This window comes from Artemia franciscana, chromosome 13 (assembly GCF_032884065.1).
Source record: "Artemia franciscana chromosome 13, ASM3288406v1, whole genome shotgun sequence".
In the NCBI taxonomy this organism is placed as follows: domain Eukaryota; kingdom Metazoa; phylum Arthropoda; class Branchiopoda; order Anostraca; family Artemiidae; genus Artemia; species Artemia franciscana.
Genome location: NC_088875.1, coordinates 41,283,250 through 41,302,241, shown reverse-complemented (window position 1 = coordinate 41,302,241; position 18,992 = coordinate 41,283,250). Strand labels below are relative to the sequence as shown.

At 35.0% G+C, this 18,992-nt stretch overlaps 1 protein-coding gene across 1 annotated transcript in view; it reads left to right on the top strand.

Moving 5' to 3' along the window:
- The window catches only part of LOC136034943 (uncharacterized), a gene marked incomplete in the record, with an annotated part of 120,632 nt that overhangs the window by 98,384 nt on the left and 3,256 nt on the right, over positions 1–18,992 (top strand). The window contains 5 exon segments of the mRNA XM_065716481.1: positions 4,010–4,230; positions 8,329–8,563; positions 9,300–9,608; positions 13,990–14,209; positions 17,148–17,421. Coding sequence (XP_065572553.1) covers positions 4,010–4,230; positions 8,329–8,563; positions 9,300–9,608; positions 13,990–14,209; positions 17,148–17,421 — 1,259 coding nt within the window.

Sequence of the window (18,992 nt, the reverse complement as noted above, 5' to 3'; positions counted from 1 at the left end):
AACTTATTTTTTTCATGTTATCACCGTATATTTCAATCTAAGAAAAGAAAATACAAAGCAATATCAAAAATGAAAGTCTCAGCTATCGAATGATATCATATTTGTTGTCTTATATTGAAACATTAATGACAGAAAATACGGTAGAAAAATAACGTATAAAACATACAGAGCGAATTTAAACCGTAAGTCTCGCGTTTTTTTCTTTATTATTCCCCCTCTGATGGGAATTTCTCTTGATCTGAAATTTTTTTTGGCCCCTTGTATTTCCTGATTGTTCGAGGTTACTAAGAGGTCCCCAATAACGTGCTCTAAAGTTCCAACGTAACATCCCTAACTTTTCCTGGAATATTGCATGTACGCCCAAAGAGTAATAAGAGTTGAAACTGGCGCTAGTGTTAAAAAAGAAAGAATTACCAACGCCATCCAGCGTCTGGCGAAATTTGACATTTTTAAGCCTAATTAATTAGCTATGATTTGCAGTCATCAAATCTAGGCCCATCAATAAGTAGGCCTAGTAATATGTATTACGCCTAATTATGTTAACAAGGCAATTAAACATAACCCTTTGCCATCATAGACAAATAGGCTAGGCCTTATATATGTATTTTAAACAGTAGGTTAGCCTACTCTAAACAGCCAAATACTTGATTTTTAAGACTTACACAGAGACTTCACCTTTAAGTAATATAAACATACAGATCAGGCCCAAAGAGCATGGGAAACTATGGGTTTTCAATGCTATTCGGTCAGGCCTTTACCAATTATCCAGTTCGACTTAAATTTTTTCTACTTATTTAAAGACATTTTAATGATTTCGCCAGCCACTACGCTGCGTCTGGTGCTAGTAGTTTTCAACTTCTATCTTTCCGTGTTAAATCGCCGAATTTTGCACTCTTATAGTTTCCCATGCTCTTTGCGTACGCTGTTTTGACAATCTGGATACACATAATACTTTTTCATTTATTTTCACACTCCCTCAAATTTCCCTGAAAAATACAATTTAATGCTCTATCCTCTTCCTAAGACATTTTATCCATGCCATTTTGACAACGTGGGTGAGTTTAAACGCTTTTATTCTCTTGTATTGGCCTCTTGTATTTTGTAAGCCATATTTATCATCGTTGTCCTTTTAACCGTTTTTTTTTTTTTTTTTTTTTTTTTTTTTTTTTTTTTTTTTTTTTTTTTTTTTTTTTTTTTTTTTTTTTTAGTTTATTCCTCATATTTGTTGTTCAACGTCTGATGGTGATTTCTGTTAGCCTTTAATTTTGCCTTCGATGATAGTACTAGTGATAGCTTTTTTGCTTGTTATCCGTTATCAGTCTAAACTATCAGCTTTTTAAACTGAATGAACTGTTAAACCATCAGATGTTTAACTGCTTTCAGCTATCAGTTATCAGTTTAAACTATCAGCCGTTTAAACTGAATAAACAGCTAAACTATCAGTTTTTAAACCGAATAAACTGCTAAATTATCAGCTGTTTAAACTGCTTTCAGCTGTCAGTTTGAATTATCAGCTGTTCAAACTGCTTTTAGTTATCAGCTATCAGTCTAAACTAACAGCTTTTTAAACTGAATAATCTGCTAAACCATCCGCTGTTTAAACTGCTTTCAGCTATCAGCTATCAATTTAAACTATCAGCTTTGTAGTGTCTGGGGAATAGAGGCCAGATTGAGGATTTTAATTGCTATTCTATGACAAATTTGACCTATAACTCAAAAGCAAGAAGATGAAATCATAACTCCCACACCGTATAGTAAAACTCAATTGGAATATCTAAGAGTGCTTCTTCTAAAAATGTACGCGGCAATTCTTATAATTCATAATTAGAGGCAGTGCCGAAGTAAGCCGTTACGTATATTCTTGTAGTAATAAGCTGTTGTTGACTAAATTAAAAATAAAGTTCCTCTTATTTGTGTTGCGAGAGCAACACTTTGGTATTTGTCCCTTTTTTTTATGCCGCCAATCTCAGCTTATTCCCGGAAACTGGTAAGGGTCTAACCTGTGAGGCTTTTACGGAAAGCGTGGACCTCAGACCGGATTGATGAATATAACATAACATTTTGGAAAGCTCCGCAGAACTCTTGCCTGGGGCCAAAGGATGGTTTTTGCTTGTCCACGAGCCAGAGCCTATGATGTGCGAAGTGAAGTGGAGTTATATAGCTTGTGTCAGAGAGGAGTATCTGAAGTTGTGCAGCCAAGCTTTCGTTTCATCAAACCATGTTTCTGCTTTCGAGTGGAAAGCTCTGTTCTAGCAGGCGAGCAGGCAGGCACCACTTTCAAATTGAAGATGGACTAAAATCTATAAGTGTTAAATATATGCGGCAGTTACCCGGCCCCACAGCCAATATATCTTCTTTGAGTGATAAGTATAAAAATTTACAGAAGCAAAAATGTGGCATTTTCCCACGGGTCCGAAAGTGCTGCCATCTATTGTTTCTACCCATTTCTGTTTGTGATTTCAGCTAGAGAAATGGTATCAGATGTGCCTAGTGAACTTTAAAAGTTCTCTCATTGCTAAAGAAATTGGAGCTTATCCTTTGCTCCTTTCTAAGTGGTGCCGTTAGAAAGTTAGCCGACGGCAAAAAAAAAAATCAACTTTTCAACTAAGACAGATAGAATTTTTTTTCGCCGGCAATTGATAGCTCTTGATGAGCTGATCAAAGCGTACGACATCCATTTTTTGGTACATAAATTCTTTCGTGAGGCATAGCCGTTTGAAAGTTTAAAGGGTTGACAACTTCAGTAGTAAGGTACACACTGAAACGAAATCTAGGCCGATACAAATTGTAAGACATATAGAGGACGTGTAAGCAACAGTCGGCTGTTAGGTAATAATCACCTTCGGCAATGAGTTTTTTCAACGCTGAGGAATAGCCTTTGGTCATGTGATAACTGATTGCGTTTTTGTTTGAACATACCGTTTTAAAAACTTCGATAGGCTGACAACTTCATCATTTAGCCGATAGTGAAGAAAAAAGCACAAACGAGAATGTAAAACAATGAGATAGTTTTGTAATAATTAATAGAATGACATCTATGGTATTTTGATCCTGAAAAGTTAGGGATAGCTTTATAATACCTACTAGATTATATAAGATATTGTTCCGAGTTTCCATCCGTCACAATTGAAAAGGATAAAGTTCAACTGGCTGCAAAGTCAATTTAGTCCCTTCTTTCGATACTATTTTGTTGTTGTTTTTTTCAACGCTGAGGAATAGCCTTTTATCATGTGATTACTGATCGATAGCGAAGAAACAAAACCAAAGTGTCGCTCTCGCAACACTTTAGTCGGCGAAGCCGGACATAGGTTGCCGTAACGCTTCACGTTGCCCGGGCAACGTAGGTCTAGTTTTGTATTGATTATTTTATCAGTTAATAAAGTTTCAAAACTTTTGAACTAATGGCATTAGTTAAGATAGAAGGCTGATTGAATTGATGGGGGGTTAGCTCGCAAAGTGTGCCTTTTGCTAGTTCATCTATAATATTGTCCTAGTCTAATTCGATGCGTCCAGTTTTTCTTTTTTCTGTCTGGAAACTGTTCAAAAAAGCTTTCTAGGAATAAAATGATTCTATGTATTACTCACTTAATTCGTTTTCTATGTGACGCCGATTCCTATCTGTAACGCTTAGATAAGCAAAAAAAGTCGAAGTTTTATCATAGTACACTTATATTTTGACACTTAATATTGGCAACAACTAAGAATGGGCGGCTTCTGTGGTTATGATAGAAAATTCAGTTTCTGGGTTTTGGATACCTCCCAGATTACACGCTCAAAGTATTTAATTTGTTTTCAGTTCATCGCTAATTCCTTTCAGCAGCATTTCAACAAATGATGAAACATATATGAAATAGGTATATATGGGAATACCTGGAAATATATGACGCTTATTAACACTATTACGAGACACGTGCCCAGATTACACGTTACTAAACCTTATCAGCAGTACTTCAACAAACGACGGAAGATTGTTGTTTTACCTCACTGTATAAACATTTGGTACTTTTAGGACGACGGCTTCGGCTGACTTTTGACGGGTACGATAGAAAGTTTGACTTTTGGGTTTTGGACACGTCCCCCGATATTTTCCCAGCTGGTTGGTGCGATAAAAATGAGCGAAAACTTCAAACACCCCCGAACAATATTGCAGAGTTCACCTGGGAAAAATATTTGAAGACTACGAAATCGGAAGCTGCGCCCAGCAATCTTTTCACCATCCCCAACCAAAAAGTAAGAGCTTTTATTGAATTCTCGTCATACTTCATGAAGTTTAGGAATATCAGATAATTTTGTGTTATTTTATTTTTTATATATGAACCTCAACATTAAAGTTCTGTCTTATTTTATGTATGTAATTAGTAGTCCTAAAAATTAACTATAAATGTTAGACATTGTGCTTGCATAGTATGCACAAAACAAACGCAACTTCTTGTTACTATATTCTATGAGCTTTTTTGTAACTCATAACACTATGAGCCTTGTAAGAGAAAGACATTTTGTTTTTTTCTTGTTTAAAATATAGACAAGCAAAGCTAAACTGTTCATGCCTAAGAAAAATATGGACATTTTACAGTCAGAGATCTTAAGATATATTAAAAGTATTTAAGTGAAAATAGAAAAAGTGACGAAAAATCGACGAAGATGTAAAATACGTAAATAATTGAAGACTAGCGCATATTTATCGCTAGAGATCTTCGCTAAAACGTCGTCATTGAAATGAAAAATACCACATAAGACGGAAGACATGGAAGCGGAATAAAAAGAAACGAAAGATTTGACTTGAGATACACGTAAAGGGTTCAGTGAAGAGAGAAAAGGAGACCAAAAAATTGATGAAAAATTAAGTGTCAAGGCAATAAAGAATTGAAGACAGGCACAGGTTTACTGCTAGATACTTTGGCTAAGTCGCCTTTATTGAAAGAAATTAGATTAATTTTTTTTTTTGGCTGGAAGTAAAGAGCAATATTAAAGCTTAAAGTGAACAGAAGTTATTCTGTATATGAAGTGGGGTACCCCCTCCTCAGTACCCCTCTCTTCACGCTAAAGTTTTTTAAGAGCTTTTAAAAAGGATACTGATTCTAATTACACGGCCCTTATGTTTCAGGAACCGTTCTTAAAGAACTGAGATAAAAGGCTGTACTTTAGCGTAAATAGCGGGGTATTGAGGAGGGGGCAGCCCACCTCATATACGAAATGATTTCTGTTTGTTTTAAACTTTAATGTTGCTCCTTACCTTCAGTAGAAAAACTCGCATTTTTTATTTAGTTTCTTATTGTTTTTCAAATAAACCCAGGAAATCCGTCCCCCTCCGTGGAAAATACCCCCAAAAATTTGTTTCATTGAAAGTTTCTCCAACGTAAAATTCTTCCGCCCAGAAAGTCTATCCTCACTGCGAATTCCCCCAGAAAATTTCTTGCTTACGTTTCCATCTGCAAGATACTCCTTAACATCTATTCGTTTGCACAAATACTTGTTTTTATTTAATTTCTAAACCTTTTTAAGGTTATGGGGGAATCCCCCTGCGTGGAAAATATTTCCTGGAAATCCCCACCCCGGCAGTTTCTCCCGCGAAAGTTTCGCCTTGGAGAATTTCTCCTGGCAATAATTCTCTCATGGAGATTTTCTCCCGTGGGAAATCCCCCAGCCACGTAAACATCCCCCAGAGAGATCCAACTCTACTGAAAATTTCCCCAGGACAATTCTCCCAAAACATTTCCACTTGTAAAATGGAGTCGCCAACAAGAAGGTAAGACAAAGAAGACGAAACTCGTATACGGATTCTGGCAAATTCCCGCCGTTTTGAATTTCCCCTGGAAAGTTCACTCCCTGGAAACTTCCATCACATTAAGAAATTCTCCCCTTAGAAAATTGATCCCCCAAACCGCCCCCTAAAAAATTTCGGTATACTTCCCAATAACAAATACCATATGGAAACGGGCAAATTTCATAACATGCCGTCCTTCCTCCGGTAGTTTTGGGAGGTCATGTCATCTCCAAAGACATAGTTATTGTACCTTTTGACTATACTGAACAAAATGGCAATTTCAAAATTTCGATTAAGCGACTTTTTGGAGGGAGGGTGCTGTAGGGGGACTAGTTGCCCTCCAATTTTATTGTTCACTTAAAAACGTCACTGTAGCTTTTAATTTTCGTTCGAATGAGCCCTGTCGCAATATTTTAGGACCAAGGGTTTAATAAGATTACCACTGGGAAAAAATAATAAATAAACACGCATCAGTGATCTTTCTTCTGGCAAAAAAAGGAAAACAAAATTCTGTATTTTTGCAGATAGGAGCTTAGAACGTCTACAGTAGGGTTTTCTGATACGCTGAATCTAATGGCGTGATTTTCATTCAGATTATCTGGCTTTTAGGGGGTGTGTCCCCCTTTTTTTTGAAAACCTAGCAAATTTTGTCACCCTTGTAGTCCTTGATTGGTAACACTAAACTTAACGAACATTCTGTTTTTGAGAGTTTTGTTTCTATTGAGCCGTGTCGCTTCTTACAAAACACTTGTTACCACGAATTGTTTAAAAACAAACAAAACACTAGAGACATGAGAGGTGGAAGTAAAATCGTTGGTTTTAAAGTAAATTTGAAAATAAAAAAATGTAGGCAATAAAGAATTGAAGACAAGTACAGTTTTACTGTTTGAGATTTCTGCTAAGTCGTCTTCACTGAAAGAAAAAAAATAACAAAAGACGAGATACATGAGAAGCAGAAGAAAAATTGTTGAATTATAAATTAAATATGAAAACAAAATAAACTAATTTAATATGAAACTAATTTAATAAAATCAAATATTAGAAATCGTAGAAAAAATTAAAATGAAAAAGCCGAATTTTTAAACTAAAAAGAAATCAAGGATATAAACGCCGCATTCTTTTAACTGGGTGTTAGTTTCTGATGCTGTTAGCCTCTAGGGCTTTAAAGCTTATTCATAATAATCAAATTTTTATTCAGAAAATCAAATGAAATAAACGAAATCAGAGATAGAAACAATTTTAAAAAGGCAACGTTTGAACATAAAAATAATAAATAAAAAGAATAGGAGCAATAAAAAAAATTTGTTTATGTGGCTTTTAAGTTACAAGTTACTCAAATCGTGGTTTTAGCAATTACTGTAACCTATTAAAGAGTGGACCGCAGCCCGTAGTAACCAAAGAGTAAAATATACATTTTAGAATAAATTTCTTGATAAAAAAAAGAATTTTGAAAATAAAAGGTAAGGATGAAAAAAATACATTTAGAAATAAAAAATACACTTTAGAATAAATTTTCTGATGTGAAAAAATGACGTTTTTAAATAAAAAGTAAGGATGAAAGCAAATTTATACACGTTTTGGAAAAGAACCCAAAAGTGAACCCAAGAACCCAAAAGCCTTAATCGAAGGTTTTCAGTACTCCATTTTAAAAGTTAAGAAAGTCGCAAGTTGGGAAACACTGTAACTGTCTTTTTTTTCGTGGCCCCAGTAGAGCACTGGAATTTTGCAGAGGCCTTTTTAAAGGCTCATTAAAAAGTTTAGCACTTTTTAATGGATTATTTGAAAGCTAATCTCATATTGGCATATTTTTTATAAATTGGTTTTTATAACGTCAAAGCATAATCCTGTTTTCTACAGAAAAACCCATTTTTAGAAGATTTACGATTTTTTTTATTTCTTTTTTGTATTAAACGTTAAAATGGTGGTGTTCCTAAGAAGAAAGTACAACATTAGAATCAAATTGTTTAAAGTTTTATCTGGGGCTCCCAGACCCCTCCCTTAGGAAACGCGAGAAAATCATATTTTAACCTGCGTCGTACTGATGTGTCTCCATCTTTTACCTTAAAAGATGATAGTTGTCAAAAGTGTTGCTGGTGCTCACTACAATACTAGAGGCCTTTGGTTCAACCGACCACATCCCCCTCGCAATATACATTCCAGCCTGTGTGAAATAAGGTAGATTGACTCTTTGGTCTCTAAAGTAAAGGCGAACAGAAATTAGAACATTACTTATATACTAAGCATGGCAATCAGGAAAATAAAATGATTGTCTCACTTTCATTTTTGTGGTAGCTATCTGAGGAGCCTTCACTGGCCACGCCACGCTGCCTTCTGTTCTTTTTTTTTTTTTTTTTTTCCAACAGTTTACCTGTAGTCTTATACAATACAACCTGCCATCCCAATGGCTATGAAAATTATGCTTTTTTTGCTATTGTTCTTGGGGATAAACAGTCATACGAGAATGTATCTTTATTTACTCGTATGTTTTTTGTCTGTCATTTTTCAGATATCTCTACTATTAAGTCTCAGTCTTTTTGTGTTATATCGGCTTTTTTTTTCCTCAGATTTCAGCTCAATTCAATCGCCAAATCAAAAAAGGGATGAAACTTGAAGCCCTAGACATGAATTATGATAGAAGACCATGTGTGGCTACTATAGCTGATGTGATAGGTGCCCGAATACTTGTGCATTTTGATTCATGGGACCAGAAATATGACTATTGGACTGATATTCAGTCTCCCCGGATATTTCCTGTGGGATACGCGACAGAAAACAGCTTACGTCTTACTACCCCGAAAGGTTATTTTCAAGATTTTCTTAAAAGCAAGAGGGGTTGGCAGACCTCTCATTAATCTGTGTATTTTTTTACTTTGTGACATCTGTTGTTCAATCTGTCAAAGTTAGTTTGATTTACTCTCAGTTAGATAATATAATTTATATTCGACTATTACTTGTAAATAAATATTCAATTTCGTCGATACACCTATGAAAACCGTGGTTGAACAAAATTTCTTTCTTCCTTCATTTGGTACTTTAAAGGGAGAGGTATTGAAAGTAATTCATTCTAGAAATTATTAAAATTTTATATTAAAATCAACCAGAATACCAATGCTAATTAAGTTAGAGTTTAAGCTCAATTCATTGGAAATAATACAGAAATCTGTATTCTCTCTCTCTCTCTCTCTCTCTCTCTCTCTCTCTCTCTCTCTCTCTCTCTCTCTCTCTCTCTCTCTCTCTCTCTCTCTCTCTCTCTCTCTCTCTCTCTCTCTCTCTCTCTCTCTCTCTCTCTCTCTCTCTCTCTCTCTCTCTCTCTTCTTTCTGTTTCTCTTCTGTACACTGTGAAGTCTTATTCAAGTTTTTACAGTTTGTTTTATTTGTATTGCCATGATATTTCAATGTTTATTTTTTACATAAAAAAAACATTACATTTTTAAATTAGTAATATGTTCAAGGTTTTCTATGTGCTATATTATTGAATTATTTGTTATCACCAACAACTCATAATAATAATGAAAAAAAAACACTGTACTTTCAGGTGTGACTGATTTCTCATGGGAGACGTATCTAAGTGAAACTAAAAGTGAAGCAGTACCCTCACCTTTATTGTCGAAATTCCGACGTCCATCAATCCCTTGGAAGGTGGGGATGAAAGTAGAAGCAGTTGATCTTAGAAACCCAGGATTTGTAAGAGTAGCAACTGTTACAGAAACGGAAAACAACTCCATTAAAATTCATTATGATGGTTGGCCAAGCCATTTCAGTGTTATTGTGGATGAAGATTCTTCTGATCTTTTTCAGCCAGGATGGTGTAAAAGTAGTCGTTGTCAGCTATTACCTCCTCTTGGTAAGTTTTTTTCAGCTGGATTCATAGGTAGAATTTCATAGATGGAAAATTAAAAAAAAAATCTTAATCTTGTTTTTTTTTTCAAAAATTACAGAAAAAATGTTGCTCGTTTTTGAGGAGGCTAGCTACCTTTCAAATACCTGTCAAATTGAATTTAAGCTTTAAGACATGATCTTTAGATTTGATGTTAAAAATGATTTTATGGTAAACCTGACTATGTCAAGCCAAAATAAGGGCAGCAGAAATAAATAAAATAAGTAAATAAATAAGTAAAATAAATAGAAATATAAATAAAATAAAAGAAATATAAATAAATAAGATAAGAAATAAAATATAAATAAAATAATACCTATAAATAAAATAAGAAAATAAAATCTATATATATAAAAATAAGAAATAAAATAAGCAGAAAAAATAAGGCAGCAGAAATAAAAACCTTTTGTGTTTGCTAATTTTCTCTAAGAAAAAAAAAAACAAATGAGCCTGCTGTATTCTAAGCATCGTCAGGTCAAAATGACGTGATAAAAAATGTCTATGTATGTTGTCAAAGTAATTGTCATGTTTGAAGTGTTTTAATCCATTTCCAGCCCAACGCTGACCCATCCATTTCCATGTCAGCATTATGGTGCCTGAAAAAAAAAACAGTGCTTGAAAAAATTTCCTAATTTTTGAAAAAAGTGTAAAGCGCTCCCAGGAATCTGAGTGCTCTTGGCAAAAATTACATTTTCAACTTGGGTATGTCAAAGAATACTTTCACAGAGGTTTCAAGCGGTTTCGTAATTTCGTAACTTGGGCATGTCAAAGAATACTTTCACAGAGGTTTCAAGCGGTTTCGTAATTGTATCAAGTCCATGATCTTAGAAAAACGGTAGAGATCTCATTTGAATGGAAATTTAAAGTTTTGTTTCCCTTTTTAAACAAAAAAAAGGATTATGTCATACGAAATTCAGACCCTGTCTATTTGTTCGTATAGCTGAAGTCGCTACTATCTCCATCAGTCGGTTCTACAGGGTCCATATACTACTAAGACTGATATACTGTAATCTTTAGTCATAAAATGAGTGACTAGCATTCTGGTATTAATATTTTCTCCGCCTCATCAAGATTTTGCAAGACTTTTTATCAAGACTTCCTTATTGATCATGAGCCGTATTCCCTGCATATGCATCCCATACTTCCTGCCTGAGTGAATAAATTCTAAATCACCTAATTTTCATGTCTTTACCCCTGGGATATGATTTTTTAAAACACCTAAGAAGTCCAGCTCAAAGCGTCTGAATTCGTCAGTCAAGATTTCAATACGATAATTCTTTCTTAACGTCGTAACATTCCTTGAATCATTGAAATTTTTATGGCCTCAGGAAAAGCAATGGTCCCAGAACCAGTTCAGAACGGGGACTAGCCTATCTTCTCAAATCTACATGAAGCACTTAAGCCGGCTTTGAACCGGACAGCAAGAAGTCCCTGGGACTTTAAGCTGAGTGGAGGCTTTGTGCAGTCCTGGACCTGTCGTGGTCACAATAGGGTTTTTCACACTTGGGGATTCTTTTCTATCAGCAAGAGTCAAAATACTGCACAGACAATCTCAAACCTCCGACTCATTATATATACACGCCTATAATTTTTATCCTACTACGGAGAGGAAACCCATATTAGATAACTTAGCTAAGAAGAGATTTTTCAGCCAAACAAAGTAAAGCAAACCCAGAAGAAATATCCATTCATCATAATCTAGTGCAAATGCTGTGTAGTTCACTAGGTTATAATTTCCTCGAGGGGCGCCACCCCTCAAGTTCACCCTTTAGCACTATAAGCAGTCACAGTTTTTGCTAGGAAAGCTCATGAAAGGTCCACCCTGATACCACTCTGAGGCCCCTCAAGCAGGATTTCCCTTTCGGGGATAGGAACGAGAAAGGAACTTAGGATGGAGTGGGTCCAACCTTTTATTCCCAGCCCATCTTTGTCAGGAGATAGGATCACTAAGCACTGGATCATAATAGCGGAACATTCAATCACTTTCACAGTAATTAAGGTTTTTTTCAACAGGATTTCCTTGCAAATCTAGCTCCTCTCCTTCAGACTTGAATTCAGGTGACCGTGTCTGTTCCGAAGCCCCCTCCCCAAACGAAAGTCTTGGATATGGCCCTGAGGATTATATATCAATTTTTATCTCCACCCTCCCATCATCTCTCCCTTAGAGGTAATTCTGTATTTATCTAAAGATTCTTTCAAAACAACTGCTGAAACACAAGGGGAGTTAAACTAGAATAAGAATTTTTTTAGATTCTTTAGTCTGTAACAAATTATTCGGTAGCAATTGGTTGAAAAGCAGGCTAAATCTTAGAAAGGGGTACTGGAACCTTCGATTAAGCCCTTCTACATTAAGTGCGTGTGGGAAAAAAATAAATGAACAGATATTAATACATTGAACCCTTATGGATCTTGACTATAGGTAATGCAATACGATTGCCCCGGACTTAAACAGCGGAGTAGAAATTTCAATTTACCCACTAATGAAAATCAGGAATTATCCAAGGGAAAAAATAGGGGGAATTTTCTGGGGGGGAATATTTCGTGGAGGAGTTTTCCGCGGAGGAGGCTGAAAAATTTCGTGGTGGTGTTTTACGGGGGGGGGTAAACGGTGGCTCCCAGGGAAAAGACGGCATGAACACAAGATTTCTCTGAGATGTAAAATTAAAAATAAAAATGAGGATATTGATTCTGCTTTGGCCCTCAGCATTGTTGAAAATCCAGATCATGAAGCTTTTTCTTATTATTGCTCTTGCGCACATGAGCGTTTATTTTTTTCAGATTGGTTTTGGCCTGTGGCACCGCACCCCCTCCCTCTCCTAAGCTTGTGACTCTCAGGGGGATAAATGATGCTCTAATGGGATACACATGGGATAGCTGCTTCTTTAAAAAGCTTAAAAATATGATATTTTATCTGTAGAATGTAGAAAGATATGATATACTCTATTTTGTTTTAGCAATGTTATATAGAGACAAAAGAGTTATGTTATGCTGCATAGCTGCTTCCTTAATCGTAGATTTATTGCGTGAACATATACCAGATAATATAGAAACAAAATGTTGAAATACAGCCAGTAGGCCTCTAACAATGATGGTAACAGATATGTATATATCGAATTTACCTCCTTCAAACATCTTACCTGTGACAAAAAAGACGAAGGAAGAACAAAATTGCTTAAGAAACAAAAAATAAAACGAGCATGATAACCAGTCAGTGAATCACAGGCTGTCTGTAGTATATATTAAAGTAATATGTATATGGCCTTAAACACGGCAAACCCCGTTTTGTTCTATATGATTTTGAAACGGTGATATTTGTAGTTTTATTCATTGTTTCGTTCTTTTCATAGCTGTAGAAAACTTACAAGAGAGAAGCTTAGGGCGTCCAACTCCCAGTTGTCCAACTGGGCAAGGATATATTTTTAGTTTGTGTTAATGTAAATTTATCATTAAAGTTGAAGTGTAAGCAGAGAACATAGGAAGAGGGATGCCCAGGGATTTTGCGTCCTACCAATCAATGAATTCTTCCTTTAGTTCCTTATTCCTTAATTTTGTTTTTTAATACAAAAAGACACTAAAGATTTAAAGACATTTTGTGTAGAAATTCAGAGTTGTTTAATATTTTATTATTTTGATATTCCTTTATAAAGCTGAAACGGGTTTTCTGGCCAAAAAGAAATGATAAAACATAGGAATGATAACTCTCCAAAGGTTTCACCTGAATGTTTATCAAATCTTTTTTATTTGGATTTTTGTTCCATTTCACTTTTAAGCAGTAATACTGCTAGTAGATAGTTATTGGTGAGAAAACAAAAGTCTTAAACTTGTCACCTAATACTCTGTAGTAAGTGAAAATACATGCTAAAAAATTGGGCTGTAATTGATGCTAAAGGCAAAAATTTTGCGAATTCCATTTTTGGTGCTTTGGTACAAAATTGTCTTAAATCCACTTTAGGGGAGTACAATCCTACTAGGGGTTTTTACGTTCTCGGAATTGCCAGTGAATCTATTCTCAAAAAAAAATATGAAACATTATAATAGTAATAACAAAGAAAATAATCAGCTTGGTGGGTTCAAATCTGAGCTTTGATGGTTTTTATCACTTGCAGCCGAATTAGGTTTTAGAAAGTCTTTTTTCAAACGGGACAAGAGTGACGTTAAAACTAAAAATAAACAGAAGTTACCCTATATATAATGAGGCTACTTCCCACTCAGCCCTTCGCTCTTCACATGACTAGTGCCTTCGTAAACCATTTTAAATGAATCAAATATTTCCTTTCAAGGTACAGCCACATTAAGGATAATATTTATATTTGTTATTTGTTTATTTCTTAATTTGTTCTTTTTTTAGCTGTAGAAGATTTACGAGAAAGAATCTTAGGATGTTCAACCCCTGGTTGTATTGGACTGGGTAGTGCAAGAAGATCTGGTGCACCGTTTCACTATACTCTAGACGTCTGTCCCTACTCAGATGAGAATCTCATGACTGAAGATTTTCCTGAGAGAGTTCCCAATCTCTTGCCAGTAATCGCAGATACTCTCTGCTCAATAGAGTCGTTTAGACAAGATACGTAAGGCCACTTTTAAATATTTTACTTGCACTTTTGTTGTTTCCATTCGTTCCCTGTATAATTGCTAGAGCTCCTAATACTATATTTTCCATCGTGGTTTTTTATTTTATTCTCTCTCTCTCACTCTTGCTTTATTCTAACTTGTTTTAAAAATGTTTAGTATGCGTAAATGTTTAAACTTAGTAAAAATCATAGCAGATTCATGGCAATAGCGGTTTTTTTATGACACGGATGGATATATAAGAGAAAAAAATACAAGGAACCAAATATATTAGAATGGTTAGCCATTGAGCTCTAGGAAGCCTGTGTGGCTAAAATAAGCACAAATTCTGCCAAAAAAGTATACGTGAACAAAGACCTTTAAAGTTTTATAAATGTTCAGATCCAACTAAACCTGGGAAATTTATAAGCTATATTCACAAAGGGACATTTAAGAGAAATAATTAGAATGTGTAAATTCACTTAAAACCGTAATTCTAGGTGAATTCATCGGTGTCGATCTGACCTTCCCTCTTCTTCTCCCAGAAAGTTACCTCCTGTCCTCCCTGTGATTACCATGGAAAAACTAATTTCCATGGAAGAAATCGATACTTTTAACTTCATTCAAATACAGTTTTATCGGATACACCTTATAAAATAGCAAAATCTTAAAAGTGAAAAGGCTGAATCATCCATTTTTAAGCGAATATCCAAGAGAAGCGCTTTATTTCAATGGAATTTCTTTGAATAATGTGCTAATTCCAAAGATTCAATGGAAAAACGCTTCAAAGAGTGCCAAAACTGCGCAAGTATGCCCCATCTGATATTGATCTGGTGCAAGGGTGGATCTATAGCAAAATTTTGGGGGAGACCAATGTGACAAGGTTGTCAATGGGGAAAATCTTGAGGGGGGGGGGGCAATGTGCTAATTCCAAAGATTCAATGGAAAAACGCTTCAAAGAGTGCCAAAACTGCGCAAGTATGCCCCATCTGATATTGATCTGGTGCAGGGGCGTATCTATATCAAAATTTTGGGGGAGACCAATGTGACAAGGTTGTCAATGGGCAAAATCTTGAGGGGGGGGGGGCGGCAATGTGCTAATTCCAAAGATTCAATGGAAAAACGCTTCAAAGAGTGCCAAAACTGCGCAAGTATGCCCCATCTGATATTGATCTGCTACAGGGGCGTATCTATATCAAAATCTTGGGGGAGACCAATGTGACAAGGTTGTCAATGGGCAAAATTGAAGGGGGGGCAATGTGACAAATGTGGCAATAACTGACCAAATTGACAAATTTATTCTAAAAAGAGAGAGAGAAAAAACAGGAAAAGAGAGCACCAGAAGAAAATCTTGGGAGGTACAGGGTCCCCCTAGATCTGCTAATGATCTGGTATGCTCTATGTATCTGCAAAGAAGTAAATACACAGTTTGATTCTCTGTCAAAAGTATTCGACATAAGAAAGCCTTTAATTTCAATGCTGTATGTATCCGCTGCGGTAAAGAGCGATTTTAAAGAACGAAGTTGGCAGCCAAACTTACTTAGGTTACATAGGTAGAATAGAGCAATGAAATATTTTACCAGTATTTCCCTATTGGTGATGTCTTAGTCTTTATGGTTGAAGCTGACTAAGCTTAATCCACTGTTATTAAGCAATACTACCTTTACAAAAAAATTTATGATAGAAATATAATCTTGGACTTTCAAAAGGTCGTTAGGAGACGCCACGACATCCTTCTTTTTCGGATTGACATAAATTACATGTATCGGGTAAATCCATATATTGCCAAAAATGAGAGAGCATATTTAACATTCTTCATAAGTTTTAGTAGACGAGGAATACGGTTTCTAAGCTTACTATGAGAATAGTTATTTGCTCACTTGTTTACAAAATAAAAAATGTTTGAAATCGCTATTATGTAGCAAAATAATTAGACCATATTGATGTATAGTACGATCATTTACATCACCGATTGTGCATTACTAAAATGAAAATGCACCATTAAAGATACCGGTTTTGAAACAAGGACATTTCAATTTAGTTCAATAACTTTTTAACAATAAAAAGCAGTTACCACAGCGTTTTCAGGTAAAAAAAAAAAGAAGATCGATTTAGCTACATTTTGACTTTTTACGCAATGGGTCACAATGTGCTTCTGCAAAATTTCAGCAAATAAAATACGTTCAAGTTAAGCACACGTACGGTTAAGCACAAACAAAGCATGCAGATGAGGCCCTTGTCTCTAGCCCTCAATATGCTCCGTATAGATGTGTTTCACCTCTTCTGAGTCAGAACCATTCAATGGTCATTTAAGGAATGGTACCTGGCGCTCATTCACGTCCTTTCTTCTCAAACGCATTTAATAAATGGGGGACATGTTGCGTCTTTCTGAATTTAACTATAATACTTTTCCGAAAGAGAAGTTTTTAAAGAAAAAGAAAAGCCATATTAAACTTAAGATCAGAAGAAAAATAAACCTACTGTAACTCAAACTGAAAACGACCAGAAAATACTATTAAAAAATAAACGAAAGACAAAACGAACATAAACCAAATAAACAATCATGAAAAAACATACAACAGGTACTAATATAAATGAATAAATAAATCTTGAAACGAGTAAAATTTAAATTGAATATACAAATCAAGCTTAAAACGAACGAAAATCACCTGTTAACTCTTTTTTTTTTAGCTGCATGTTTAACTATAAAAATCTAATTAAAATCCTGTGAATACCATGAAAAGCCACCATTCACGATGAGAGTGTATTTAATACACTGAATGGTATAATAATAATATTTGTTGCAAATTCATTAAAACTTATCATAGGTTGTTTCTCAAAATTAGAAGGTTAGGCATATTTTTCTTCAAGTATAAAAAATTGAATGGTAGTTGATTTAAACTCTAGTTCAGTTTTATTCCTTTTCTTCTTTACTTATTTATTACTGTGCTTTTTTAGGGAAGAACTAGCTGTGGAACCACCTCCACCAGCACTGTTTCCGGTGGCTTCTCAAGAAGAAGTGAAACAAGTTATTTTAAATACAGTGGAAAAACCTGAGCCAACCACAAATTTGAAATTGTCCGGTTGGGAAAAATTAAACAAAACACTGTTATCCAATTGGCCGTTGAATTTGAAAGTTTCACAAATCTCCAGTTTTTCTCCAGAAGAAGTTGGTCAGCTTGTTCAAAACGTCACTGGATTGCAGGGGATTGCTGAAAAAATTGTCCAACAGGTAGTTTTCTTCTTCTTTTTCCAATTTTTGAGAAATACCAAATCTCACTTTTATGGTGCTTATTTTTAATATCTCATTTTCTTTTCTTTTTTGTTGTTTTCCCGTCTTTCTGACATCCTTAATGCAAGGGGGAGAGAGTCTGGAATAGACTTTGAGACCATCGTTTTTGGACAAAACATACGTATTTTTTCTTTTATATCAGAATTACATGATGTTCTTTTGGTGTTTCCGTTTAAATACTCATTTTGAGAGGGGTAGGGAAGAGTTATTCTTTTGAGCTTCAGTTGTATCATCTGCGACTTCTGAATAGGCTTTGGTTTTCAATGTTTAATTTTTGTAGGAGAAATGGAATTTCTCAAAACTTTGATTCTTAGAATTCATTGTAATTTAATCAAAATGACCAGTTTCTGAACAAGCATGGTCAAGTCTAAAATCTGTACAAGTTTAGATGAAAAAATTCCTGGTTTCCCAATTGTTCAAGGTAAAAAATTTCTTTGCGAGCAAACTTTCTTTAATGTTTTAAAGATAAATAGTTGAGTTATTTCAACGCAATATTTTGATATTTTTAGTATCTGATACTTCTACTGATTATATAAGAAAGGTTCGTTCGGAAAAAAATCGTTTATTCTATCCTTTGAAGAAAAGGGCTGAAACCCGTCGTGGTATCTCTGCTCGGTCCTTTTTACAGCATATAGTCTATTACCTGTTTTTATTTTGTGTTTTAATATCTCTTCTTCAGCAAAAAGGTATTTGTGCTAACTGAAATACTCTCTAGTGGGAGGGGGGATATTTTGTTCTCACCTTATATATTTAATATTTGTATTGGTTAATCATGGCTGGGCCTCTCCTTGGGTATTTGAAGATTTTAATCCAGTGTCAAATGTGTTCGATGAAGTATCTGTAAAAAAAATGGTTCTTTTCTTTCTCTGATTTTTCTTCCAATTTTAAAATTTTCTTACTCTTTTTGTGGTAATCTTCATTTTCGTTTTCTATTCTTATATTAGTGCTATTATTATTACAATATAAAAAGAATAATTGAAAAAAGAATAATCATGCTCTTGCAAGGAAATTAAATGCAAGGAATATGATTGGACGTACAGGACTGAGATTGTGACCTCCAAATTCCCAACGTTCTGTGTGTCATAGGTACCCCCCCCCCCCCCATATACCCTGATAACATTGGAATAAAATTTATTCTTCTTGAGTCGAAAATTCTAATAAAAATCTGTACATGAATGACATGACCCAAGTCACCCCAGAGCAAACGCCTTAAGCTATTTGAAATTGTCATTTTTTATATAAAGCTTTTAGTAACAATAAAAAGTAGACATGCTACAATTTATTATAGCCGGAGTCTTACAAAACTCTTAACTCTTGGAATTTGCACTCTGTCTATCATCTCTCCAGTCTTGATGGCGACCAAAAAATGTTACTGGCCCTAAAATATTTTGACAGTCCTGAATTCCAAACTGGGGTTCCGGTACCAGCCGAAAAGGCGTTCCAGGAAGTTGCGATATATTTTCACTAATCGGAAAAACTGAAAATTGCCTTTTTGGCATTGATCGGAAAAT